Source organism: Pelodiscus sinensis, unplaced genomic scaffold, assembly GCF_049634645.1.
Source record: "Pelodiscus sinensis isolate JC-2024 unplaced genomic scaffold, ASM4963464v1 ctg210, whole genome shotgun sequence".
NCBI classification, from domain to species: domain Eukaryota; kingdom Metazoa; phylum Chordata; order Testudines; family Trionychidae; genus Pelodiscus; species Pelodiscus sinensis.
This window is the reverse complement of record NW_027466049.1, coordinates 16352-43884: the sequence shown is the minus strand read 5'-3', so window position 1 is coordinate 43884 and position 27533 is coordinate 16352. Positions and strand designations below refer to the sequence as shown.

General features: G+C 60.0%; 1 protein-coding gene across 2 annotated transcripts in view; it reads right to left on the bottom strand.

Moving 5' to 3' along the window:
• Window positions 1–27533, bottom strand: part of FASTK (Fas activated serine/threonine kinase) — a 61691-nt gene that overhangs the window by 30348 nt on the left and 3810 nt on the right. Inside the window, exons 1-6 of one of the 2 annotated variants that reach the window (XM_075918702.1) lie at window positions 19318–25623; window positions 8834–9304; window positions 5007–5155; window positions 4301–4517; window positions 4047–4206; window positions 2846–2937 (exon numbers count right to left, since the gene is read on the bottom strand). In XM_075918702.1, the coding sequence (XP_075774817.1) occupies window positions 2846–2937; window positions 4047–4206; window positions 4301–4517; window positions 5007–5155; window positions 8834–9304; window positions 19318–19360 (1132 nt within the window). In that variant the 5' untranslated portion in view covers window positions 19361–25623. Of the gene's footprint in view, window positions 1–2845; window positions 2938–4046; window positions 4207–4300; window positions 4518–5006; window positions 5156–8833; window positions 9305–19317; window positions 25624–27533 lie in introns of those variants that run through there. The other variant, XM_075918701.1, reaches the window with a different exon arrangement.

Below are 27533 nucleotides of genomic sequence, written 5' to 3'. Positions count from 1 at the left end.
AAATCAGGGCTACTCAACTCTGGGAGCCCCAGGGACCACGCCGATACTCACAGCACATGCCGAGGGCCGCAGCTTAAGGGTGATTGCATAGACATGCAAATGTATGCAGATATATGCAAATAGCTTCTTTCACACGGACGGGAATGAATACACAGACTGAGGCAAGGCTACACAGCACGCAGGCCCCATTGAAGACCATTCTGCTGGTATTAACGAAGTGCAGCCGCTCCCCATTTCCACCCTAGGCCGGCACTTTAATGAGCAAGGACACTCCAGGAACGGACCGACCGAAAGGCACCGGACGACAGGGCATCAATCCCGCCACGGGCCGTGTGTTGAGTAGCCCTGGTCTAGACCATCCCTGGCAGGTGTCTGTCCAGCCTGCTGGTCAAAGGGCTGACTGGCAGGTCTCAGTGGCGGGGGATGGGATGGATTGGAGGTCCAAGTGCAGAGGACTGGGGGGGTGGGTCTTGCTGCAGGGGATGGTCTGGGGATTGGGGGTCTCGGTCTGGGGGGCTGGAATTTCATAGAACACTAGGACTGGAAGGGACCTCGAGAGTCAAGTCCAGCCCCCGCCCCCACGGCAGGACCCAGCGCTGTCTAGACCATCCCCGGCAGACAGACGGGGATTCCACAGCCCCCCAGGCAATTGACCCCAGGGTTTCACCGCCCGGGGAGGCAGGAAGTTTTTCCTAATGTCCAACCTGAACCTCCCTGGCTGCAGTTTAAGCCCCTTGCTGCTTGTCCTGCCCTCAGAGGCCGAGGGGAACAAGATTTCTCCCTCCTCCCTGTGACACCCTTTGAGATACCAGAGAACGGCTTCATGGCCCCTCAGTCTGCTCCTTTCCAAACTAAACAAGCCCAGTTCCTTCAGCCTCCCCTCACAGCTCCTGTTCTCTCGACCGTCAATCATTCCCGTTGCTCTTCTCTGGACCCTCTCCAATTTCGCCACCTCTCTCCTGAAACGTGGTGCCCAGAACTGGACACAGACTCCAACTGAGGCCCAACCAGAGCAGAGCAGAGCGGAAGAATGGCTCCTCATGTCTTGCTCACACACACCTGTCAATGCTCACGGCCGGCCGCCCTGCGCATGCGTCCCAGCGCCTAGAGGGAGAAGCACATGGTGGTGGTAGCTCCGGGACCCAGGCATTAGGTTAGAGTGGGGGCAGGGGCTGGGAGTGCCTGGCTCTGGGGGAGGGGGAGGCATTAGGTTAGAGTGGGGGGTTGCGAGTGTGTGTGTGTATGTCCGCAGGAGTTACCCCTGGATAGGGAATGTTTTTCTTCACTCCCATCAGTTTGTGGCTGGCTTATGCCCTGAAACATGAGTGGGTTTCGATCTGGTTTTTATCCTACTGATGGTATGTTCACTACCAATAAGCCCTCCTCCTTTTCAAATCTTACAGACTTTTGACCTCACTGCTATTTAAGGGCAGCGAGTTCCACAGATGAATTGGGTCAAGAAAGGGTCCTTTTCTCAATTTTAAATGTCTTGTCATTTAAGTAAATGTAAAAAGATATTCAATGAAGCCACCATTGCGCTCTGAAATGGGGTTCCAATACTCTCAGTGCTATTTCCTGTACCTTTCCTTATGGATTTCACCCAATCGCACCAATAATTCGATGTTTATGCAAAATCTCAAACTTACAAAGTATCTCAAATGTCCACAGGAGCCCGTTCTAGTTGATTACCCACTGTCTAGACTTGTTTTTATTTCAACAAAACAAGTTATGTATCATAAAACAATTAAAAAGTACCTTACATTTATATTTACATTAAAAATTATTATATATGAACAAATAATAATTGTACACATCAAATTATTGTATTATATTCAAACAAGATCTAAAAGATATTACAAAATGGACCTAAACCATAATCTATAATCAATAATGAGGACTTTCCGATAGAAGTCACTCTCTTTGGTGGCCCTGAAAGAAAGCTATCAGCATGCCTGGTCTAGACCATCCCCGACAGGTGTCTGTCCATTTTTTGAGTCGGGTTAGTTGGAACCAAGGGCCGGCGCAGCTGCTGATCGGAGCAAGGCGCCGGCGAGATCGTGCTAGTGAAGCGCGAGATACGTAAATCCCCGCTCCGTTGACTATTTCGAAAGCCTGCATTTGCACCCCTAGTTCGAAGGAGGGTGCGAGTGTAGACGTGCCCTATGCATACCTATTATGACACTGAACAGAACCGGTCCCAAAGCAGAGCCCTGAGGAACCCCACTGGCTCTGCCCGTCCAGCAGGGCTGTGACCCGTTAACTCCTCTCCGAGAACGGTTCTCCAGCCCACCGTAGAGTAGCCCCATCTAGGCGCATGTGCCTCGTGCATTGCTACGGCCGTGCGAGAGCGTGTCAGACTCCTCACTACAGCCGAGGTGCCCCATGGCCACGCAGCTCATTGCCCCATCACACAAAGCTACGGGGTTGCTTCGACAGGACACCTCCACCTTCCGACCCTCCCTAGTTGCTAAAGTCGACCCCGGGCGGCTCAGGCAGCCTGCTCACCCTCCGACACAAAACCACGCAGCCCCAGAGCCGGACGGGACTGCCCCCAGAGGCCTGGCTGACTGCCGTCCCCCATCGCCCTGGCAGCCTTGGGCCTGCGCGGCAGCAGCTCCGGGAGACCCCAGCCTGGCGCACGCCGGGGAGAGCTTTCCAAGCGAGGCCGGGCTTCTCCAGTGGGGAGCCCCGCATGGAGGGGGGCCCTGGGGCAGTCCTGCGGCCGCCACCCCTCCGGCCCCGGGCCTGGGCGCTTCCACTGGCACCGTCCCTTTCCCTCCGCCTGGCTGAGAGCAGGCCCACGGTGCTGCCCACCCCCGGGGAAGGCTCCCCCCCCCCACCTTACCGGTGCAGTATCCAGGGGGCAGCACCTCGTCCTGCCGGTAGCACTCCTCGCCCACCAGCTGCCTCAGCGCCTCTGCCACCAGCCCCTTGTAGCTGACGGAGGAACCAGAGATTCAAAGTAAGCCTCAGATAGGCCCCCCGAGGCTCCCCCCTGCTGCCCTCAGCCCCCCCGGGCCCTCGGCTTCCCCCTCCCCCGCGACCCGTACCCCCCCGGGCCCTCGGCTTCCCCCTCCCCCCGTACCGCCCCGGGGCCCTCGGCTCCCCCCTCCCCCCGTACCGCCCCGGGGCCCTCGGCTCCCCCCTCCCCCGCGACCCGTACCGCCCCGGGCCCTCGGCTCCCCCCTCCCCCGCGACCCGTACCGCCCCTGGCCCTCGGCTCCCCCCTCCCGCCGTACCGCCCCGGGCCCTCGGCTTCCCCCTCCCCCGCGACCCGTACCCCCCCGGGCCCTCGGCTCCCCCCTCCCCCCGTACCGCCCCGGGGCCCTCGGCTCCCCCCTCCCCCGCGACCCGTACCCCCCCGGGCCCTCGGCTTCCCCCTCCCCCCGTACCGCCCCGGGGCCCTCGGCTCCCCCCTCCCCCGCGACCCGTACCGCCCCGGGCCCTCGGCTCCCCCCTCCCCCCGTACCGCCCCGGGGCCCTCGGCTCCCCCCTCCCCCGCGACCCGTACCGCCCCGGGGCCCTTGGCTCCCCCCTCCCCCCGTACCGCCCCGGGGCCCTCGGCTCCCCCCTCCCCCGCGACCCGTACCGCCCCGGGCCCTCGGCTCCCCCCTCCCCCGCGACCCGTACCGCCCCGGGCCCTCGGCTCCCCCCTCCCCCCGCGACCTGTACCGCCCCGGGCCCTCGGCTCCCCCCTCCCCCGTACCGCCCCGGGCCCTCGGCTCCCCCCTCCCCCGTACCGCCCCGGGCCCTCGGCTCCCCCCTCCCCCCGTACCGCCCCGGGCCCTCGGCTCCCCCCTCCCCCCGTGCTGCCCCGGGCCCTCAAGCTAGGGGTGTGGAAGTGGAATGGTTGAGACGCTTTACGATATGCACCTCTTTGCGGGTTGCGCTGGCTGACGTGCAGACCCTGGGGTGGTGGCTGGCAGCCCACATGGCGGGCTCTGGAGCATGAGAGTTGCACCCAGAGCCCATGGCGCACGTCACTGTACCCACCAGGATTTTTACCGCTTGTACCGTTACCGTTCCCCCCCCCGCCCCCGGCGGACCTGTACTTCCGGTTGGCCTCGTCGGCGGTCAGGGCGTGGTCGAACATGAGCACGCGGTAGCGCGGGTCGAGGCGCGGGCCGCTGTAATCCCGGAACTCCAGCTCCAGCGCGGAGTCCAGCAGCGAGAGGTAGCGGCGCACAATGAGCGCGTAGGGGCTGCCTGCAGCGGGAGAGACGGGCGGCGCTGCTGTCTGCCTGCTGCCTGAGGGTGCCTGCCCCGCCCCGCCCCCCAGCCCGGGCACAGCCTGACGTACTCATGACGTTGCTGAGGAAGGCTGGCGAGAAGACCTGGTGCAGGACGGCCTGGGGGAAGTGCCGGAGCTGGAACAGGGACATGAGGATGTTGACAGTGGCCAGGGGTGAGCTGGCTGCCTTCTGCTCCAGGATGGCCTCCAGCCGGGGGAAGAGCTCGCTGTGGTTGGACGGCCGGTAGTTCATGCGGCTGAAGGGAAACACCAGCTTCTGGATGACCTAGAGGCAGAGAGGGGGTGAGGCGCCAGTGGGGCGGCGTGTCGGGGGTCCCCCGTCTCCTGCACCCCCGAAATGGCACGGACAGACTCCCCCAGCCGGTAGAACAGGGAGTTTATTGCTCCTCCGGGATACAGCCCAGCACAGATGGAACCTGGTTCCAGGGCAGGCCTAGGATGCCTCAGCCCCCTGGAGAGGGGGGGACTGGGCCCCTAAATCCCAGCCCCTTCCCTAGGCTGCTTCCTCCATCATTCCAGCCAGAAACTAAAACTCCCTCCCAGGCCCTGCCCCCAGCCAGGGGCTGGTCTCCGCCTCCCTCCCTCTGTCTCTCCCTAGGCTGAGCCTGGGTGTCGGGTTAATCCACATTTGGGAGAGTCTGAGAATCTCCCATCACCGCGCCCAGGGACCCCAGGTCACAGAGCAGACACCCCCCCTGGCACAGCAGGCCTGGGGCCCCCGCCGGGGCTGGGCACAGGCCGCCTCCGCACTCACCTTGCTCTCCAGCTGCTCCCCGCGCTGCAGCAGGAAGGCGGCGATGGCGTCCAGCAGGCGCGGCTCCCGCAGCCGGTGCCGGGCCACGTACTTGGCAATCAGCGCCATGGTGTAAGGGGCGAGGGTCTCGGCCTTGCGCGGCAGCCACTCTGCGGGGACACCACGGGCAGGGCTGCAGCCGCAGGGACACAGGACTGACACACAGGGGCAGCCACTGAGCTCGGCTCTCCTGCCCCACAGCTGCCTAAGACGCCCAGGCAGGGCTCCGGCCCCAGGGACACAGGACTGACACACAGGGGCAGCCACTGAGCTCGGCTCTCCTGCCCCACAGCTGCCTAAGACGCCCAGGCAGGGCTCCGGCCCCAGGGACACAGGACTGACACACAGGGGCAGCCACTGAGCTCGGCTCTCCTGCCCCACAGCTGCCTAAGACGCCCAGGCAGGGCTCCGGCCCCAGGGACACAGGACTGACACACAGGGGCAGCCACTGAGCTCGGCTCTCCTGCCCCACAGCTGCCTAAGACGCCCAGGCAGGGCTCCGGCCCCAGGGACACAGGACTGACACACAGGGGCAGCCACTGAGCTCGGCTCTCCTGCCCCACAGCTGCCTAAGACGCCCAGGCACGGCTCCGGCCCCAGGGACACAGGACTGACACACAGGGGCAGCCACTGAGCTCAGCTCTCCTGCCCCACAGCTGCCTAAGACGCCCAGGCAGGGCTCCGGCCCCAGGGACACAGGACTGACACACAGGGGCAGCCACTGAGCTCGGCTCTCCTGCCCCACAGCTGCCTAAGACGCCCAGGCAGGGCTCCGGCCCCAGGGACACAGGACTGACACACGGGGCAGCCACTGAGCTCGGCTCTCCTGCCCCACAGCTGCCTAAGACGCCCAGGCAGGGCTCCGGCCCCAGGGACACAGGACTGACACACAGGGGCAGCCACTGAGCTCGGCTCTCCTGCCCCACAGCTGCCTAAGACGCCCAGGCAGGGCTGCAGCCGCAGGGACACAGGACTGACACACAGGGGCAGCCACTGAGCTCGGCTCTCCTGCCCCACAGCTGCCTAAGACGCCCAGGCACGGCTCCGGCCCCAGGGACACAGGACTGACACACAGGGGCAGCCACTGAGCTCAGCTCTCCTGCCCCACAGCTGCCTAAGACGCCCAGGCAGGGCTCCGGCCCCAGGGACACAGGACTGACACACAGGGGCAGCCACTGAGCTCGGCTCTCCTGCCCCACAGCTGCCTAAGACGCCCAGGCAGGGCTCCGGCCCCAGGGACACAGGACTGACACACGGGGCAGCCACTGAGCTCGGCTCTCCTGCCCCACAGCTGCCTAAGACGCCCAGGCAGGGCTCCGGCCCCAGGGACACAGGACTGACACACAGGGGCAGCCACTGAGCTCGGCTCTCCTGCCCCACAGCTGCCTAAGACGCCCAGGCAGGGCTCCGGCCCCAGGGACACAGGACTGACACACAGGGGCAGCCACTGAGCTCGGCTCTCCTGCCCCACAGCTGCCTAAGACGCCCCAGGCACGGCTCCGGCCCCAGGGACACAGGACTGACACACAGGGGCAGCCACTGAGCTCGGCTCTCCTGCCCCACAGCTGCCTAAGACGCCCCAGGCACGGCTCCGGCCCCAGGGACACAGGACTGACACACAGGGGCAGCCACTGAGCTCGGCTCTCCTGCCCCACAGCTGCCTAAGACGCCCAGGCACGGCTCCGGCCCCAGGGACACAGGACTGACACACAGGGGCAGCCACTGAGCTCGGCTCTCCTGCCCCACAGCTGCCTAAGACGCCCAGGCAGGGCTCTGGCCCCAGGGACACAGGACTGACACACAGGGGCAGCCACTGAGCTCGGCTCTCCTGCCCCACAGCTGCCTAAGACGCCCCAGGCACGGCTCCGGCCCCAGGGACACAGGACTGACACACAGGGGCAGCCACTGAGCTCGGCTCTCCTGCCCCACAGCTGCCTAAGACGCCCCAGGCACGGCTCCGGCCCCAGGGACACAGGACTGACGCACAGGGGCAGCCACTGAGCTCGGCTCTCCTGCCCCACAGCTGCCTAAGACGCCCAGGCAGGGCTCCGGCCCCAGGGACACAGGACTGACGCACAGGGGCAGCCACTGAGCTCGGCTCTCCTGCCCCACAGCTGCCTAAGACGCCCAGGCAGGGCTCCGGCCCCAGGGACACAGGACTGACGCACAGGGGCAGCCACTGAGCTCGGCTCTCCTGCCCCACAGCTGCCTAAGACGCCCAGGCAGGGCTCCGGCCCCAGGGACACAGGACTGACACACAGGGGCAGCCACTGAGCTCGGCTCTCCTGCCCCGCAGCTGCCTAAGACGCCCAGGCAGGGCTCCGGCCCCAGGGACACAGGACTGACACACAGGGGCAGCCACTGAGCTCGGCTCTCCTGCCCCACAGCTGCCTAAGACACCCAGGCAGGGCTCTGGCCCCAGGGACACAGGACTGACACACAGGGGCAGCCACTGAGCTCGGCTCTCCTGCCCCACAGCTGCCTAAGACGCCCAGGCAGGGCTCCGGCCCCAGGGACACAGGACTGACACACAGGGGCAGCCACTGAGCTCGGCTCTCCTGCCCCACAGCTGCCTAAGACGCCCAGGCAGGGCTCCGGCCCCAGGGACACAGGACTGACGCACAGGGGCAGCCACTGAGCTCGGCTCTCCTGCCCCACAGCTGCCTAAGACGCCCCAGGCACGGCTCCGGCCCCAGGGACACAGGACTGACGCACAGGGGCAGCCACTGAGCTCGGCTCTCCTGCCCCACAGCTGCCTAAGACGCCCAGGCAGGGCCCCGGCCCCAGGGACACAGGACTGACACACACGGGCAGCCACTGAGCTCGGCTCTCCTGCCCCACAGCTGCCTAAGACGCCCAGGCAGGGCTCCAGCCCCAGGGACACAGGACTGACACACAGGGGCAGCCACTGAGCTCGGCTCTCCTGCCCCACAGCTGCCTAAGACGCCCCAGGCAGGGCTCCGGCCCCAGGGACACAGGACTGACACACAGGGGCAGCCACTGAGCTCGGCTCTCCTGCCCCACAGCTGCCTAAGACGCCAGGCAGGGCTCCGGCCCCAGGGACACAGGACTGACACGCACAGGGGTAGCCACTGAGCTCGGCTCTCCTGCCCCACAGCTGCCTAAGACGCCCAGGCAGGGCTCCGGCCCCAGGGACACAGGACTGACGCACAGGGGCAGCCACTGAGCTCGGCTCTCCTGCCCCGCAGCTGCCTAAGACGCCCCAGGCACGGCCCCGGCCCCAGGGACACAGGACTGACGCACAGGGGCAGCCACTGAGCTCGGCTCTCCTGCCCCACAGCTGCCTAAGACGCCCAGGCAGGGCTCCGGCCCCAGGGACACAGGACTGACGCACAGGGGCAGCCACTGAGCTCGGCTCTCCTGCCCCACAGCTGCCTAAGACGCCCAGGCAGGGCCCCGGCCGGCCGCGCACGGAGCTGCCACGGCCAGGGAGAGGCGCGCTCCGCCGCCCAGCACCGGGGCTGCAGCCAAAGCCTGGGTCCTGGGCCAGCCTTTCCTGTTGGGGGGCAGCTCCAGGTGCTCCCTTCCTCCACCGGCTATGGCCTCTGTCCCTGCAGCTCCCATTGGCAGGAACGGCAGCCAATGGGAGCAGTGTGGGACCGTGGCCTGCGGAGGAGCAGAGGGCAACGTGGAGCCACCTTTCGCCTGCCCCAGCCCCTCCAGCTCCCTATCTCGCCTTTAGACCCCACATGGCAGGCCTGAGCCCCGGCCCGCACCCCCCCGACCGTGCATGTGGGGGGGGGAGGGGGCCGGCCCGCAGCGCTCACCCGCCATGCTGTGGATGAAGCGCTCCTGCCGGTTCTCGTAGAAGAGCTGCGAGCTGAAGATGGCCTCCAGGGCCTTGTTACTGGCCTCCTGCGCGCACAGGGCCAGCATCTCGTCCAGCAGGGCCAGCTCATGCTCCCGCACGGCGCTGACCTGCCCCAGCGTGTGCCTGACCAGGCGCAGGATCTTGCGGTTGTTGAGCAGCTGCTGGTCGGAGGCGGAGTGGCCCTGCAGCGCCTGGGCCCGGAGCCGGTAGTAGGAGAGCAGGAGGAAGAGGGTCTGGGGGTGGCGCTCCTTCTCCAGGTGCCGCTCCAAGCTGCTGAGGCAGGACTCCACCAGGGGGTGGGGGCTGGACGGGTGAAGCCTCATCACGCTGCTGAACACCATGGAGACATCCTTCTGGTTGAAGTGCCCCATGCGGCTCCGGGACTCCTCCTCCAGCACCTGCACCAGGGCGGAGTCGCCGGACAGGCCTGGAGAGAGAGCAGGATTGAGGAGCCTTGCCTGCAGCCTCTGCCCCGGCAGCTCAGCTCTGCCCACGGCCCTGCCCGACCCCCCACGATTCCTGGGGCCTCTGGAGCTGCCTGTGGGCAGTCCCGGGGACCCAGCCAGAGAAGAGCTAGCAACGACAGGCCCTCCGGCTCACGCCGGACCCGGCCAAAACGCTTCCGCCCCTTGCAGAGACCCCACCTCCGGCTCCGGCTCCAGCCCCGCCAGCGCTCGGGAAGGGGACCAGAGCTCAGCAGCTGCTCCTGGGAATCATGGAATCATAGGACTGGAAGGGACCTCGAGAGAGGATATAGCTGGGGGTGGGAGAATGAACATGAGGAAGGGTGGGGTGGATACTAGTCTAATAGGTTATACTGGAGGTACAACGTCCGGGCCAAATTGGGTAAAGAATGTGAGTGAGGCCAAACAGCAAAAATGAAGATGTTTGTACCCCAATGCGAGGAGCCTAGGTAACAAAATGGAGGAACTAGAGCTATTGGTCCAGGAAGTGAAACCAGATATTATAGGAATAACAGAAACATGGTGGAATACTAGGCATGACTGGGGTACAGGTATTGAAGGGGATGTGCTGTTTAGGAAAGACAGGAATAAGGGTAAAGGTGGTGGAGTCGCATTGTATATCAAAGAGGAGGTAGATTGTAAAGAAATAAAAAGTGATGGAATGGAGAAGACAGAGTCTGTCTGGGCAAAAATCACATTGGGGAAGAAAACTATCAGATCCTCCCCTGGGATAGTGCTTGGGGTGTGTTACAGACCACCAGGATCCAATTTGGATATGGATAGACACCTCTTTAATGTTTTTAATGAAGTAAATACTCATGGCAACTGCGTAATCATGGGAGATTTCAACTTTCCAGATATAGACTGGAGAACAAGTGCTAGTAATAATAATAGGGCTCAGATTTTCTTAGATGTGATAGCTGATGAATTCCTTCATCAAGTAGTTGCTGAACCAACAAGGGGGGATGCTATTTTAGATTTGGTTTTGGTGAGTAGCGAGGACCTCATAGATGAAATGGTTGTAGGAGACAACCTTGGCTCGAGTGATCATGAGCTAATTCAGTTTAAATTAAATGGAAGGATAAACAAAAATAAATCTGAGACTAGGGTTTTTGATTTCAAAAGGGCTAACTTTAATAAATTAAGGAAATTCGTTAAGGAAGTTGATTGGACTAAAGAAATTATGGATCTTAAAGTGGAGGAGGCCTGGAATTATTTTAAGTTAAAGTTGCAGAAGTTGTCAGAAGCCTGTATCCCTAGAAAAGGGAAAAAATTTATAGGCAGGTGTGTTAGATCAAGCTGGATGAGCAAGCATCTCAGAGAGGTGATTAAGAAAAAGCAGAAAGCATATAAGGAGTGGAAAATGGGAGGGATCAGTAAAGAAAGCTACCTTAGAGGTTAGAGCATGTAGGGACAAAGTGAGAAAGGCTAAAAGTCAGATAGAGTTGGACCTTGCAAAGGGAATTAAAACCAATAGTAAAAGGTTTTATAGCCATATAAATAGGAAAAAAACCAAAAAAGAAGAAGTAGGACTGCTAATTACTAAGGATGGAGTGGAGGTTAAGGATAATCTAGGAATGGCCCAATATTTGAACAAATACTTTGCTTCAGTCTTTAATGTGGCTAATGAAGAGCTTAGGGATAATAGTAAGTTAACAAATGGGACTAAAGATAAGGAGGTAGATATTACCATATCCGAGGTGAAAGCCAAACTTGAACAGCTTAATGGGAGTAAATCGGGGGGCCCAGATGGTCTTCATCCAAGAATATTAAAGGAACTGGCACACGAACTTGCAAGTCCATTAGCAAACATTTTTAAGAAATCTCTAAACTCAGGGGTTGTACCATTTGACTGGAGAATTGCTAATATAGTTCCGATTTTTAAGAAAGGGAAAAAAAGCGACCCGGGTAACTATAGGCCTGTTAGTTTGACATCTGTAGTATGTAAGATCCTGGAAAAAATTTTGAAGGAGAAAGTAGTTAGAGACATTGAGGCTAATGGCAATTGGGACAAATTACAACATGGTTTTACAAAAGGTAGATCGTGCCAAACCAACCTGATCTCCTTTTTTGAGAAAGTAACAGATTTTTTAGATAAAGGAAATGCAGTAGATCTAATCTACCGTGACTTTAGTAAGGCATTTGATATAGTACCACATGGGGAATTATTGGTTAAATTGGAAAAGATAGGGATTAATATGAAAGTTGAGAGGTGGATAAGCAACTGGTTAAAGGGGAGACTACAGCGGGTCATACTGAAAGGTGAACTGTCAGGTTGGAGGAAGGTTACTAGCGGAGTTCCTCAGGGATCAGTTTTGGGGCCAATTTTATTTAATCTTTTTATTGCTGATCTTGGCACCAAAAGTGGAAGTGTCCTGATAAAATTTGCAGATGACACAAAGTTGGGAGCTATTGCCAATTCAGAAAAGGATCGGGATATCATACAGGAAGATCTGGATGATCTTGTAAATTGGAGTGATAGCAATAGGATGAAATGTAATAGTGAGAAGTGTACGGTTATGCATTTAGGGATTAATAACAAGCATTTTAGTTATAAGCTGGGGACACATCAGTTGGAAGTAACGGAGGAGGAGAAGGACCTCGGAGTCCTGGTTGATTATAGAATGACTATGAGCCGCCATTGTGACATGGCCGTGAAAAAGGCTAATACGGTCTTGGGATGTATTAGGCGAGGTATTTCCAGTAGGGATAAGGAGGTGTTAGTGCCATTATACAAGGCATTGGTGAGACCCCATTTGGAATACTGTGGGCAGTTCTGGTCTCCCATGTTTAAGAAGGAGAATTCAGATTGGAACAGGTACAAAGAAGGGTCACTAGGATGATCCGAGGAATGGAAAACCTGTCTTATGAAAGGAGACTCAAGGAGCTTGGCTTGTTTACTTTAACCAAAAGAAGGCTGAGGGGGGACATGATTGCTCTCTCTAAATATATTAGAGGGATAAATACCAGGGAGGGAGAGGAATTATTTAAGCTTAATACCAATGTGGACACAAGAACAAATGGATATAAGCTGGCTAGTAGGAAGTTTAGACTTGACATTAGACGAAGGTTTCTAACCATTAGAGGAGTGAGGTTCTGGAACGGCCTTCCAAGGGAAGTAGTGGGGGCAAAAGATCTAGCTGGCTTCAAGATTAAACTAGATGGGTTTATGAAGGGGATGGTTTGATGAGATAACATGCTCTTGGTAACTAATTGATCATTCATTATCAGTGGGAATAGGTCAATGGAGGGATGATAGGAGTTACTATAGAGAACTTTCTGGGTGTCTGGCTGGTGAGTCTTGCCCACATGCTCAGGGTTTAGCTGATCGCCACATTTGGGGTCGGGAAGGAATTTTCCTCCAGGGTAGATTGGCAGAGGCCCTGGAGGTTTTTCGCCTTCCTCTGTAGCATGGGGCACAGATCACAGCTGGAGGATTCTCTGCATCTTGGGGTCTTCAAAGTATTTGAAGGCTTCAATATCTGAGATATAGGTGAGAGGATTATTCTAGGAGGGGTGGGTGAGATTCTGTGGCCTGCACTGAGCAGGGGGTCAGACTAGATGATCATAATGGTCCCTTCTGACCTTAAAGTCTATGAGTCTATGAGGTCATCGAGTCCAGCCCCCCGCCCTCAAGGCAGGACCAAGCTCCGTCTACACCATCCCTGACAGATGTCTATCCAACCTGTTCTTAAATATCTCCAGAGAGGGAGATTCCACCACCTCCCTTGGCAATTTATTCCAATATTTGACCACCCTGACAGTTAGGAATTTTTTCCTAATGTCCAATCTAAACCTCCCCTGCTGCACTTTAAGCCCATTACTCCTTGTCCTGTCCTCAGAAACCAAGAGGAACAAATTTTCTCCTTCCTCCTTGTGACACCCTTTTAGATATTTGAAAACCGCTCTCATATCCCCCCTTAATCTTCTTTTTTCCAAACTAAACAAGCCCAGTTCATGAAGCCTGGCTTCATAGGTCATGTTCTCTAAACCTTTAATCATTCTTGTTGCTCTTGTTCATCGTGCTCCAGAACAGCGGTCCCCCGCCGGGCCACGGCGGCTCTGGAGCAGAGGCACACCGCCCGGCACTTCCCCTCCCGCCGTGGCTGTATCCTGCCCCTCATCCCACCGGCACCAGGCGGGGCCTCTCCCCGTCGGGTTCCCTGCGCGGCGGTGGCGCGGGGCGGGGCCTCTCCCCGTCGGGGTCCCAGCGCGGCGGTGCAGCAGGGCGGGGCCTCTCCCCGTCCGGTTCCCTGCGCGGTGGTGCAGCAGGGCGGGGCCTCTCCCCGTCCGGTTCCCAGCGCGGCGGTGCAGCAGGGCGGGGCCTCTCCCCGTCCGGTTCCCTGCGCGGCGGTGCAGCAGGGCGGGGCCTCTCCCCGTCCGGTTCCCAGCGCGGCGGTGCAGCAGGGCGGGGCCTCTCCCCGTCCGGTTCCCTGCGCGGTGGTGGCGCGGGGCGGGGCCTCTCCCCGTCCGGTTCCCTGCGCGGCGGTGGCGCGGGGCGGGGCCTCTCCCCGTCCGGTTCCCAGCGCGGCGGTGGCGCGGGGCGGGGCCTCTCCCCGTCCGGTTCCCTGCGCGGCGGTGGCGCGGGGCGGGGCCTCTCCCCGTCCGGTTCCCTGCGCGGCGGTGGCGCGGGGCGGGGCCTCTCCCCGTCCGGTTCCCTGCGCGGCGGTGGCGCGGGGCGGGGCCTCTCCCCGTCGGGTTCCCAGCGCGGCGGTGGCGCGGGGCGGGGCCTCTCCCCGTCCGGTTCCCTGCGCGGCGGTGGCGCGGGGCGGGGCCTCTCCCTGTCCGGTTCCCAGCGCGGCGGTGGCGCGGGGCGGGGCCTCTCCCCGTCCGGTTCCCTGCGCGGTGGTGGCGCGGGGCGGGGCCTCTCCCCGTCCGGTTCCCTGCGCGGCGGTGGTGCGGGGCGGGGCCTCTCCCCGTCGGGTTCCCTGCGCGGCGGTGCAGCAGGGCGGGGCCTCTCCCCGTCCGGTTCCCTGCGCGGCGGTGGCGCGGGGCGGGGCCTCTCCCCGTCCGGTTCCCTGCGCGGCGGAGGCGCGGGGCGGGGCCTCTCCCCGTCCGGTTCCCTGCGCGGCGGTGGCGCGGGGCGGGGCCTCTCCCCGTCCGGTTCCCTGCGCGGTGGTGGCGCGGGGCGGGGCCTCTCCCCGTCCGGTTCCCAGCGCGGCGGTGGCGCGGGGCGGGGCCTCCCCCGTCCGGTTCCCTGCGCGGCGGTGCAGCAGGGCGGGGCCTCTCCCCGTCCGGTTCCCTGCGCGGCGGTGGCGCGGGGCGGGGCCTCTCCCCGTCGGGTTCCCAGCGCGGCGGTGGCGCGGGGCGGGGCCTCTCCCCGTCGGGTTCCCAGCGCGGCGGTGCAGCGGGGCGGGGCCTCTCCCCGTCCGGTTCCCTGCGCGGCGGTGCAGCAGGGCGGGGCCTCTCCCTGTCCGGTTCCCTGCGCGGCGGTGGCGCGGGGCGGGGCCTCTCCCTGTCCGGTTCCCAGCGCGGCGGTGGCGCGGGGCGGGGCCTCTCCCCGTCCGGTTCCCTGCGCGGCGGTGGCGCAGGGCGGGGCCTCTCCCCGACCGGTTCCCTGCGCGGCGGTGGCGCGGGGCGGGGCCTCTCCCCGTCGGGTTCCCAGCGAGGCGGTGGCGCGGGGCGGGGCCTCTCCCCGTCCGGTTCCCTGCGCGGCGGTGCAGCAGGGCGGGGCCTCTCCCCGTCCGGTTCCCAGCGCGGCGGTGCTGCAGGGCGGGGCCTCTCCCCGACCGGTTCCCAGTGCGGCGGTGGCGCGGGGCGGGGCCTCTCCCCGTCCGGTTCCCAGCCGTCGAGGAGCGCTCGGAGGAGCGGAGCTCCCTGCACCCAGCCGAGAGCGGGGCAGCGGCCGGCCTGGCACGCCAAAGCCGAGGAGCAAGCTCTGCGGGGCAAGGGCCGTGGGGAGACACGGGCACCCCCGGCCGAGGAGAGCGTCTCTGCCCCCGCGCTAACTGGCCGCTAATGGAACAGTCGACTGTCTCAGCCGTTCGGACGGGTTACTGACTGGCCTGTAGCCCCCGGGCGGGGCCAGCAGCCAGCGTGCCTCCTGGCGCCTTGCGCACACCAGGTGGGAGCTGGGCCGCGAGGGGAGCCAATTTGAAAACCAGCTCCCCCCGCGGCCCGGCAGCCTGTTGCCCTTCACTGCCTCCGACAGAAAGGCAACTGCCCCGTACGGGGGGTATGAGCTCCCGGGCCCCGTCTGCCCAGCTCCTAACACCCTGTAAACACAGCGCCGCAGCAGGGATACGCCCTGGACCGGCACAGGCCAGAACCGAACCGGGCTCCCCACCCAGCTCCTAACACCCTGTAAACACAGCGCCGCAGCGGGGATACGCCCTGGACCGGCACAGGCCAGAACCGAACCGGGCTCCCCACCCAGCTCCTAACACCCTGTAAACACAGCGCCGCAGCGGGGATACGCCCCGGACCGGCACAGGCCAGAACCGAACCGGGCTCCCCACCCAGCTCCTAACACCCTGTGAACACAGCGCCGCAGCAGGGATACGCCCTGGACCGGCACAGGCCAGAACCGAACCGGGCTCCCCACCCAGCTCCTAACACCCTGTAAACACAGCACCGCAGCGGGGATACGCCCTGGACCGGCACAGGCCAGAACCGAACCGGGCTCCCCACCCAGCTCCTAACACCCTGTAAACACAGCACCGCAGCGGGGATACGGCCCGGACCGGCACAGGCCAGAACCGAGCCGGGCTCCCCACCCAGCTCCTAACACCCTGTAAACACAGTGCCGCTGCGGGGATACGCCCCGGACCGGCACAGGCCAGAACCGAACCGGGCTCCCCACCCAGCTCCTAACACCCTGTAAACACAGCACCGCTGCGGGGATACGCCCCGGACCGGCACAGGCCAGAACCGAACCGGGCTCCCCACCCAGCTCCTAACACCCTGTAAACACAGCGCCGCAGCGGGGATACGCCCGGGACCGGCACAGGCCAGAACCGAACCGGGCTCCCCACCCAGCTCCTAACACCCTGTAAACACAGCGCCGCAGCGGGGATACGGCCCGGACCGGCACAGGCCAGAACCGAGCCGGGCTCCCCACCCAGCTCCTAACACCCTGTAAACACAGCACCGCTGCGGGGATACGGCCCGGACCGGCACAGGCCAGAACCGAGCCGGGCTCCCCACCCAGCTCCTAACACCCTGTAAACACAGCACCGCTGCGGGGATACGGCCCGGACCGGCACAGGCCAGAACCGAGCCGGGCTCCCCGCCTAGCTCCTAACACCCTGTAAACACAGCGCCGCAGCAGGGATACGCCCCGGACCGGCACAGGCCAGAACCGAACCAGGCTCCACACCCAGCTCCTAACACCCTGTAAACACAGCGCCGCAGCGGGGATACGCCCCGGACCGGCACAGGCCAGAACCGAACCAGGCTCCACACCCAGCTCCTAACACCCTGTAAACACAGCGCCGCTGCGGGGATACGCCCCGGACCGGCACAGGCCAGAACCGAACCGGGCTCCCCGCCTAGTTCCTAACACCCTGTAAACACAGCGCCGCAGCAGGGATACGCCCCGGACCGGCACAGGCCAGAACCGAACCAGGCTCCCCGCCCAGCTCCTAACACCCTGTAAACACAGCGCCGCAGCAGGGATACGCCCTGGACCGGCACAGGCCAGAACCGAACCGGGCTCCCCACCCAGCTCCTAACACCCTGTAAACACAGCGCCGCAGCGGGGATACGCCCTGGACCGGCACAGGCCAGAACCGAACCAGGCTCCCCGCCCAGCTCCTAACACCCTGTAAACACAGCGCCGCAGCAGGGATACGCCCTGGACCGGCACAGGCCAGAACCGAACCGGGCTCCACACCCAGCTCCTAACACCCTGTAAACACAGCGCCGCAGCAGGGATACGCCCCGGACCGGCACAGGCCAGAACCGAACCAGGCTCCCCGCCCAGCTCCTAACACCCTGTAAACACAGCACCGCAGCAGGGATACGCCCCGGACCAGCACAGGCCAGAACCGCGCCGGGTTGCAGGCCAGGCCGCTAAACCCTTTACTGGCGGGGGAGGGAGGGTGTAGTCTCTAGCATTAACCGATAAGCTTCTGCGGATCAGTGCATTGGGTCACCTACTCCACTACTAAACCCTATTCCTGCCAGGGACTCAGGCACCCCGGGGCCCCCATAGCACCCCCCCCTCGCCCAGCCCCGGAGCCTAGTGGTGCTGGTGGCTGAGTGTGCCCTCAGCGCCGCCTTTTGCACGCCTGCCGGGGCGCCACGAGGCAGAAGGGGGCGAGCGGAGCGTGCAGAGGTGGCAGGGCTAGAGGTGGGGACAGGACTCCCAGGCAAAGGCAGCTCCACCCCCGCCCTCCTCCAAAGCAGGAAAACAGCGCCCCAGAGCGAGTCCCCCTCGGCCGCCGCACCCCAGCCCAGGTCCAGCCTGTCCCCGGCACATGCGGGCGCCCGGCCTAACCTGCAGCCAGGGACGACGGAGGGTGCCAGCTGCTTGCGCACCACGAGAGCCCCGTGCAGCCCCCCGGAGCAGGTGTTGCAGGCTCATGGCTGCACGCTGGCTGCAGGGCTCCCCGTTGCGTGGGGGGGGAGCATCTGCCACGGTCCACGCACATGCCACTCCAAATCGGCTGGCGTGCCGTCCATTGCCGGCCCCCGGGGCGGGCCAGGGCCAGGGCAGGACGAAGGGCGTGTGGCTCTGCACAGCGGGGAAGCAGCCCTTGCAGCTGACGGGGATCTTGGCGAGCTGGGCCCAGAGGGCGAAAGGGCAGCAGGGCAGGCGGTGACGTTCCCGGCTGATCAATCCAGGCGCGCGCTCTGGAGGGGAACAGAGGCTGCCGGCCGGGCTGTACGGTCACGGCGCCGCCCAGGACGGGGGGCTCACAGCCGGCAGCCCCCGAGATCTCTGCTCCCTGCAGCGCCTGGCCAAGGCGCCGAGGTGGTGTGGGGAGGGTTACGGGGGGGGGGGCACACTGAGGCTCGGCTGGAAGGAGGGGCTTTCTGGACTGGAAGGAGGACAAAGGGGCGACTCAGGACCAGGCCTACGGGCCCTGACACCCTAAGCGCCACAGACCCTCCTGCATTGCTCGGAGAGTCACTCAGGTGTGGAGAGCAGGGCTGCGCGATTCCCTCGGGGAGTGGAGACCCCCAGGCCCGCGGCGAGACAGGGGTGGCGAAGGCTAAGAGAGGCGGCCCAGGCTTAAGCCCTGAGGGGGAGCGGAGCCCTGAAAAGGGCTGTCGCGCTGAGGGGTGTCCCCCACCCCCGTACGAGCCAAGCATGGCCAGGGCCTGTGAGTGTGACAACGCCCTTCCGATCCGGTGTGCTTGCACCTTCAGAACAGCCGAGCGGCCAGACGGGTCAGACCCACCGCCCAGCCAGCCCGGGGTCCTGTCTGTCGACAGCAGCCAGGGCCAGGTGCCCAGAGGGAGGGACCACAACATGGAATCCTCACGTGACCCTCCCGTCGGCCACCTCCAGACAAACAAAGGCCAGGGACCCCATCCCTACCCACGCTGGCTAGTAGCCATTGATGAACCCAACCTCCATGAATGGGATGGTGTAGACGGAGCTTGATCCTGCCTTGAGGGTGGGGGGCTGGACTCGATGACCTCTCGAGGTCCCTTCCAGTCCTATTATTCTATGATTCTATGAATCCATCTAGCTCTTTTTTGAACACTGTTAAAGTTCTAGCCTTCACCACATCCTCTGGCAAGGAGTTCCACGGGTTGACAGTGCACTGAGTGCAGAAAAACTTCCTGTTGTGTGTTTTAAAACTGTTGCCTATTCGTTTCATTTGGTGACCCCAGTTCTTATCCTGTGGGAATAAGTAAAGAACTGTTCCTTAGTCACGTTCTCCACACCACTCCTGATTTCATAGACCTCGATCCTATCCCCCTCAGTCTCCGCTTTTCTAAACTGAACAGTCCCAGTCGCTTTTGCCTCTCCTGACATGGGACCCGTTCCAGACCCTCTGCACCTCCCCCAATGCCAGCGTACCTGTTTCGAGATGAGGCGCCCGTACGTGCACGCAGCGTCCCATGGATTTCTGGAGAGGCAATGAGATAGTCTCTGTCCCTCGGGGATGTCGCAAAGCTCTCCCCAGCAGAGTTCACTGGGAGCCCCCGGGAGCGGAGCGCGCTAGATACGACCCACCAAGCCAACTGCCCTTTGGTCCCTCGGGCCGCGGGGGGATCGGAGCGACACGAACGGCGCATCCCCAAGAGCAGCAGGCACACGAAGGCGACGCAGTCCGAAGCACGTGCGCAGCTGCCAGGGCTGGGACCTTCGCTGCGTCGTAGCACGTACGGCTAGCGCCTGTGACAAGCTGAGAGCGCTGGGACACCACAGGGAGGCGCTTCGTAGGATCGGTGACGCCACAAAGAGCCGGATGACCTGACTGGCTCTGTACAGTCGATACAAAAAGCCACCGCCCACTGGCCGCCAGGCAGCATAGCTGTTGCTGCCGGGCATCGGCCGGGGGTAGGAGCCCGGGAGACCCAAATGGCACTGACAAGCTGCTGTGGCTGACTTGCTCCGGCGAAAGGCAGCGAGCGGGACTCGGAGGCCGATGCTTTCAGCCCCAACACTCTCCGAGCCGACGCAATCGCTACTAGAAACGCCTCTTTCCACGAGCGCTGGAGAAGCAAGCAAATGGCCGAGCTCAGAGAGGACCAAGTTCAGGCCCCGCACTGGGAGAGGCGGCTGTTAGTGGGCACAGACCCTTTCCGAACACGCACGCCCATGGCGTCTGCAAGGCTGTGGGGTGCCCCTGCCAGAGGACAGGGCGACCCTCGCTCTTCCGGGGCAGCAAAGAGCCCAGGGCAGGGGGCAGCGAGCTGACTCTGCCGCAGCAGCACAAGTACAAGTGACGTGGCTCTGGAGGAGCGTTTCCTGCTCCCCAAGAGGGCCGGCTGAACTGGCTGTGAGCGCTGGAGCTGCAACGTAGTCGGCCACGGAGCTTCGCGCCACGAGGTGCAGGGACCGGACGGCCGGGTGCAAGAGGTGACTGCACTCCTGGGCGACGGGGTCCAGCAGAGGGGCAGCTCTGCTGAAGGCTCCAAGAGCATTGGCAAGGCCACGCTGGGGCCGAAAGGACTGCCTGTGCACTGGGCCCGTGGATCGGAGAGGGGCCAGAGGATGCCTGACATCAGGCAGGGGACAGGTGCCCGGAGCCGGGCTGGGCTGGGCGGAGAGTTGGCAGTTTTTCAAAGGGACGTTGTTAAGGGCTCAAAAGCAAGCTATTCCGCTGCGTAGGAAAGATAGAATGTACGGCAAAATACCGCCTTGGCTTAACCAGGAGATCTTGCACGATCTCAAAATAAAAAAGGAGTCCTATAAAAAATGGAAAGTAGGACAAATGACAAAGGATGAATATAGGCAAACAGCAGCAATGCAGGGGCAAGATTAGAAAGGCAAAGGCACAAAACGAGCTCAAACTAGCTCCAGGAATAAAGGGAAACCAGAAAACATTCTATAAATACATTAGCAGCAAGAGGAAGACCAAGGACAGGGTAGGCCCCCTGGTCAGTGAGGAGGGAGAAACAGTAACAGGAAACTTGGAAATGGTGGAGATACTTAATGACTTCTTTGTTTCGGTCTTCACCGAGAAGTCTGGAGAAATGCCTAACTTAGGGAATGCTAGTGGGAAGGGGGGAGGTTTAGAAGATAAAATAAAAAAAGAACAAGTTAAAAATCACCTAGAAAAGTGAGACGCCTGCAAGTCACCAGGGCCTGATGAAATGTATCGTACAATACTCAAAGAGCTGACAGAGGAGGTATCTGAGCCTCTAGCTATCATCTTTGGAAAATCATGGGAGACAGGAGAGATTCCAGAGGACTGGAAAAGGGCAGATCTAGTGCCCATCTATAAAAAGGGAAATAAGAACAACCCAGGAAACTACAGACCAGTCAGTTTAACTTCTGTGCCAGGGAAGATAATGGAGCAAGTAATTAAGGAATCATCTGTAAACACTTGGAAGATAATAAGGAGACAGGTAACAGCCAGCATGGATTTGTAAAGAACAAATCATGTCAAACCAATCTGATAGCTTTCTCTGATAGGATAACGAGTCTCGTGGACAGGGGAGAGGTGGTGGATGTGGTATACCTAGACGTTAGTAAGGCGATTGATACAGTCTCACACGATATTCTTATCAATAAACTAGGCAATACAATTTAGATGGGGCTACTCTAAGGTGAATGCAGAACTGGCTGGATAACTGTTCTCAGAGTTGTTATTAACGGTTCACAATCCTGCTGGAAGGGCATAACAAGTGGGGTCCCGCAGGGGTCTGTTTTGGGACCGGTTCTGTTCATTATCTTCATCAACGATTTACATACTGGCATAGAGAGGACGCTTATTAAGTTTGCAGATGATACCAAGCTGGGAGGGGTTGTGACTGCTCTGGAGGACAGGGTCAGAATTCAAAATGATCTAGACAAATTGGAGAAATGGTCTGAGGTAAACAGGATGAAGTTTAATAAAGAGAAATGCAAAGTGCTCCACTTAGGAAGGAACAATCAGTCTCACACATACAGAATGGGAAGCGACTGTCTGGGAAGGAGCACGGCAGAAAGGGATCTAGGGGTCATAGTGGACCACAAGTTGAATGAGTCAGCAGTGTGATGTTGTTGCAAAAAAACCAAACATGATTCTAGGACGCATTAACAGGTGTGTTGTGAGCAAGACACGAGAAGTCATTTTTCTGCTCTACTCGGGCCTCAGTCGGAGTATTGTGTCCAGTGCTGGGCAATGCATTTCAAGAAAGATGTAGAGAAATTGGAGAGGGTCCAGAGAAGAGCGACAAGAATGTTGAAAGGTCTAGAGAACATGAGCTAGGAGGGAAGACTGAAAGAACTGGGTTTAGATTGGAAAGGAGAAGACAGAGGGGACATGAGAGCCGTTTTCAGGTATCTAAAACGGTGTCACAGGGAGGAGGGAGAAAACTTGTTCTCCTTGGCCTCTGAGGACAGGACAAGAAGCAATGGGCTTAAACTGCAGCAAGGGAGGTTTAGATTGGACATTAGGAAAAAGTTCCTAACTGTCAGGGTGGTCAGACACTGGAATAAATTGCCCAGGGAGGTTGTGGAATCCCCATCTCTGGGGATATTTAAGGGTAGGTTAGAGAAATGTCTGTCGGGGATGGTCTAGACAGTATTTGGTCCTGCCGGGAGGGCAGGGGACTGGACTCGATGGCTCTCGAGGTTCCTTCCAGGTCTAGGGTTCTCCGATCTGCCGCAGCCTGGCATGCATGGCTACGTGTGCATGCAGACTGTGCCGCAGGCAGCTCCTTGCTGTGGTCATGAGACAGGGTAACCGAGATGGAATGAGCTGAGCCAGTCCGGAACCTCATGACTAGAAGGATCCTTCTTGCCCCAGCTGAGGCCAGGACTGCTCCTAGAGACCCTGTCCTCCGGGACGGGTGAGTGTCAAGCAGCATCCCACGCTTTGGAACATGCTCATAAGCTGGCAGACACGTGTCCGCGTGCCCCCGGCGCGGCCTCTCTGCAGCCAGTCACAGACAAGGGCGAGCACACTCCTGTCTTGCAGAGAAAGGCTGCTCCCACCCCCAGGCGTTCTGGGAAGAGTGGGGAGACTGAAGGGGTCATGAACATGACTTACTACAAGCCGCAGGGACCGTCTGTGGCGTCCATCACGGCGAGGGCTGGTACCACTCCCCCGGGCCCGTGCAAGGGTAACAGAGCTCACTGAGCACACGGACCAGGAACCTGTTGCTTTTGGGATTAGGAAATAGTGGGAGAATCCCCTTGCCCCACTGGGGAGGAGCCATCGCCCCTCCGGAGAAGGATCCTGGACGGGGGGGAGGAGCTGAGTTGGACTCTCTCCACCATGCAGAGGGCGCGCCAGGCGAAGCGCCAGGCATGGAGGAAGGCCAGGAGACCACAGAAGCGGGGGAAGGCTCTGGGAAGCGGATTGGCTGGAGGGAGCGTTGTGCACGTGTGGGCCTGGCGCGCTGACTGAGGTGTCCTGCGCCTACTGCTCCAGCGCTCCGGCGTGAATGCAACGGGCTGCTGAAGCTAAAGGACCCCGCCGGGTGGCCGGGGCGCACATCCCCCAGGAGCGCCTGGCTGCACTGCAGTCTTGGGCTATGGAGCCTGGAAGCTCTCTGGTCAGAAAACAGGGACGGCCTTCGACGAGGCGCTGGACCTCCAGGGAGCCCCGATGCCGGAGGCCATGCCCCACCGCACAGGAACACGCAGGCGGATACAGCGCAGGCTGCTGAGTCTGCCGCATCTAAGGAGGCCTGAAGAGCCGCCCTGCCCACTGCTTTTCCCTCGCCCACCAACGCAGCAACCTCTGAGCGAGGGCCCCCTGGGAGGAGTCTTCCCAGGGTCTCAGCGCCTGCTGAGCACAGCTCCTCCATTCGCTCCCTCGGCTGGAAAGCCCCAGGGCACAGCCCTTCCTACCAAGCAGGTCGAGGCACCTGCCCCCTTCGCGTGGCTGCCCCGGCACTCCTCCTCGCGTACCGCCAGCATGGGGGAGGGTGTGAAGGGGAATTCGTACCCTGCTATTTCCTCTCAGCCCTTTGGCAGTGGGAGGAGGGAGGCAGGGGTCTGCCAGACGGTCCAAGCGTTCTTCTGAACTGATTTCACAGGGGAGAGGCGACCCTCGACGGACCTTCTGAGGCTGGAATGTCCGCCATGGGGTCTCCCTCCCCACCTCCTCTGCCCAGCTGGAACGGCCAAGAACTAATCACCAGCTAGCCACCGGATGGAAGAGGGGCCAGAGGGACGCCTGGCTCAGCAGGGCCGTCTAGAGCGCGCCAGCCCAGGAGGGCCCACAGTGACTGCTCGGAGAAACGCCTCTGCGGCGTGCGCACCTGACTGGACTTGGGGTGAACGAGCACTCGACAACTCTTAAGACGGTTAAAGAAAACTGCGATGGCATTCCGTCCGGCACGAACCACTGAGCAGCTGTGGCGGTGGAATCCGTGCGTGTCTCTGTGGGGCCTGCCTGGTTCTTGGTTTCGGTGTGTTGTGGAACTACTGTGTCAGGAGGAGGCCTGGCTGGTTAAAGAACGGCTTTACCACAGGGCCGGGAGACAAACGCGCCGCAATCATTTACTTCAGGGATTGGCTAAGGCACAGCTAAGCAGCACTCGCGTCATTATGTAAACTTGGGTCCAAAAGGAAGTTCCTGGGAACCAGCTCCAGGACACAGTCCCTAGACCTGGGCCATGTGCTGTTCTGGTGCCGGTTCCCAACTGGAGGGTAAGTAGGGTATCCCAGGTGAGGCTCGGGCGCTGAGAAAGCCCTGCAAAGCCACAGAAAGCGACGCTCTGACTGGAGCTCACAGAGGGGAAGGTGGGAGCCCTGGAGTGTGCAGTTACGCCCTGAGCCCTAGGAACAGGCTGAGGGCGGGTGCCCTGGAGTGTGCGGTTACACCCTGAGCCCTAGGAACAGGGTGAGGGTTGGTGCTCTGGAGTGTGCGGTTACACCCTGAGCCCTAGGAACAGGCTGAGGGTTGGTGCTCTGGAGTGTGCGGTTACACCCTGAGCCCTAGGAACAGGGTGAGGGTTGGTGCTCTGGAGTGTGCGGTTACACCCTGAGCCCTAGGAACAGGGTGAGGGTTGGTGCTCTGGAGTGTGCGGTTACACCCTGAGCCCTAGGAACAGGGTGAGGGTTGGTGCTCTGGAGTGTGCGGTTACACCCTGAGCCCTAGGAACAGGCTGAGGGTTGGTGCTCTGGAGTGTGCGGTTACACCCTGAGCCCTAGGAACAGGGTGAGGGTTGGTGCTCTGGAGTGTGCAGTTACACCCTGAGCCCTAGGAACAGGGTGAGGGTTGGTGCTCTGGAGTGTGCGGTTACACCCTGAGCCCTAGGAACAGGGTGAGGGTTGGTGCTCTGGAGTGTGCGGTTACACCCTGAGCCCTAGGAACAGGCTGAGGGTTGGTGCTCTGGAGTGTGCGGTTACACCCTGAGCCCTAGGAACAGGCTGAGGGTTGGTGCTCTGGAGTGTGCGGTTACACCCTGAGCCCTAGGAACAGGCTGAGGGTTGATGCTCTGGAGTGTGCGGTTACACCCTGAGGCTAGGAACAGGGTGAGGGTTGGTGCTCTGGAGTGTGCAAGTAACAGACATTTGGGTGGACGACACCACCTGGTACAGCAGGACTCTTACACCTTCCTGGGAAGGCTCCGCCACTGGCCACAGACCCCCACCCATAGCCCGAGATGCGGCAGGACCCTGGAACGCTGTCCAGGAGGAGGGCCCAGCTCCCTGCAGAGCACAGAGCCTACACTAGGTGCTTTAAACTAGGTTTGTCGGGGGCAAGTGAGCAAAGCCCACAGGTAAGTGCTGCATGTGCGGGACTGGGAGATGGGTTGGAAATGGGGGGGACTACGGCCTATAATGGCAAGGAGAAAGGAGGGTCAGGGCACAACAGAGAGGCAAGATCAAATCAGTATCTTAGATGCCTATATACAAATGCGAGAAGTATGGGTAATAAGCAGGAAGAACTGGAATTGCTAACCAATAAATACAACTATGATATCATTGGTATTACAGAAACCTGGTGGGATGGGACGCACGATTGGAATGTTGGTATGGAAGGGTACGGCTTGCTCAGGAAGGACAGACAGGGAAAAAAGGGAGGAGGGGTTGCCTTGTATATTAAAAATGTACACACTTGGACTGAAGTGGAGATGAACGTAGGAGATAGCTGTGTAGAGAGTCTCTGGGTTAAGCTAAAAGGGGTAAAAAACGAGGGTGATATCATGCTAGGAGTCTACTACAGGCCACCTTGCCAGGTGGAAGAGGTGGATGAGGCCTTTTTTAAACAATTAACAAAACTATCCAAAGCCCAAGATTTGGTGGTGATGGGGGACTTCAACTATCCAGACATATGTTGGGAAACTAACACAGCAGGGCGCAGGCTATCCAATAAGTTTCTGGACTGCATTGGAGACAACTTTCTGTTTCAGAAGGTTGAAAAAGCTACCAGAGGAGAAGCTGTTCTGGATTTGGTTTTAAGAAATAGGGAGGAACTAGTTGAGAACTTGAAAGTGGAAGACAGTATAGGGGACAGTGATCACGAAATAATAGAGTTCATGATCTTAAGGAAAGGTAGAAGGGAGACCAACACAATTGAGCTAATGGATTTCAGGAAGGCAGATTTTGATAAGTTCAGAGAACTTGTAGGTAAGGGCCCATGGGAAGCAAGACTGAAGGGAAAAACAACTGAGGAGAGTTGGAAGTATTTCAAAGGGACATTGTTAAGGGCCCAAAAGCAAACAATTCCGCTGTGTAGGAAAGATAGAAAATATGGCAAAAGACCAGCTTGGCTTAACAAGGAGATCTTGCATGATCTCAAAATAAAAAAGGAGTCATATAAAAAATGGAAACTAGGACAACTAACAAAGGATGAATATAGGCAAGCAACACGGGAATGCAGGGGCAAGATTAGAAAGGCAAAGGCACAAAATGAGATCAAACTAGCTACAGGCATAAAGGGAAACAAGAAGACCTTTTATAAATACATTAAAAGCAAGAGGAAGACCAAGGACAGGGTGGGCCCACTGCTTAGTGAGGAGAGAGAAGCAGTAACAGGGAACTTGGAAATGGCGGAGATGCTCAATGACTTCTTTGTTTCGGTCTTCACCGAGAAGTCTGGAGGTGTGCCTAACGTAGTGAATACAAGCAGAGAGAGGGTAAGTTTAGAAGATAGGATACACAAAGAACAAGTTAAAAATCACTTAGGAAAGTTAGATGTCAGCAAGTCACCAGGGCCTGATGAAATGCATCCCAGGATACTCAAGGAGCTGATAGAGGAGGTATCTGAGCCTTTAGCTATGATCTTTGAAAAATCATGGCAGACAGGGGAGATTCCAGAAGACTGGAAAAGGGCAAATATTGTGCCCATCTATAAAAAGGGGAATAAGAACAACCCAGGAAACTACAGACTGGTCAGTTTAACGTCTGTCCCAGGGAAGATAATGGAGCAGGTAATTAAGGAAATCGTATGCAAACACTTGGAAGGTAATAAAGTGATAGGGAATAGCCAGCATGGGTTTGTGAAGAACAAGTCATGCCAAACTAATCTGATAGCTTTCTTTGATAGGATAACGAGCCTTGTGGATAAGGGAGAAGCGGTGGATGTCATATACCTAGACTTTAGTAAGGCATTTGATACGGTCTCGCATGATATCCTTATTGATAAACTAGGCAAATATAACTTAGATAGGGCCACGATAAGG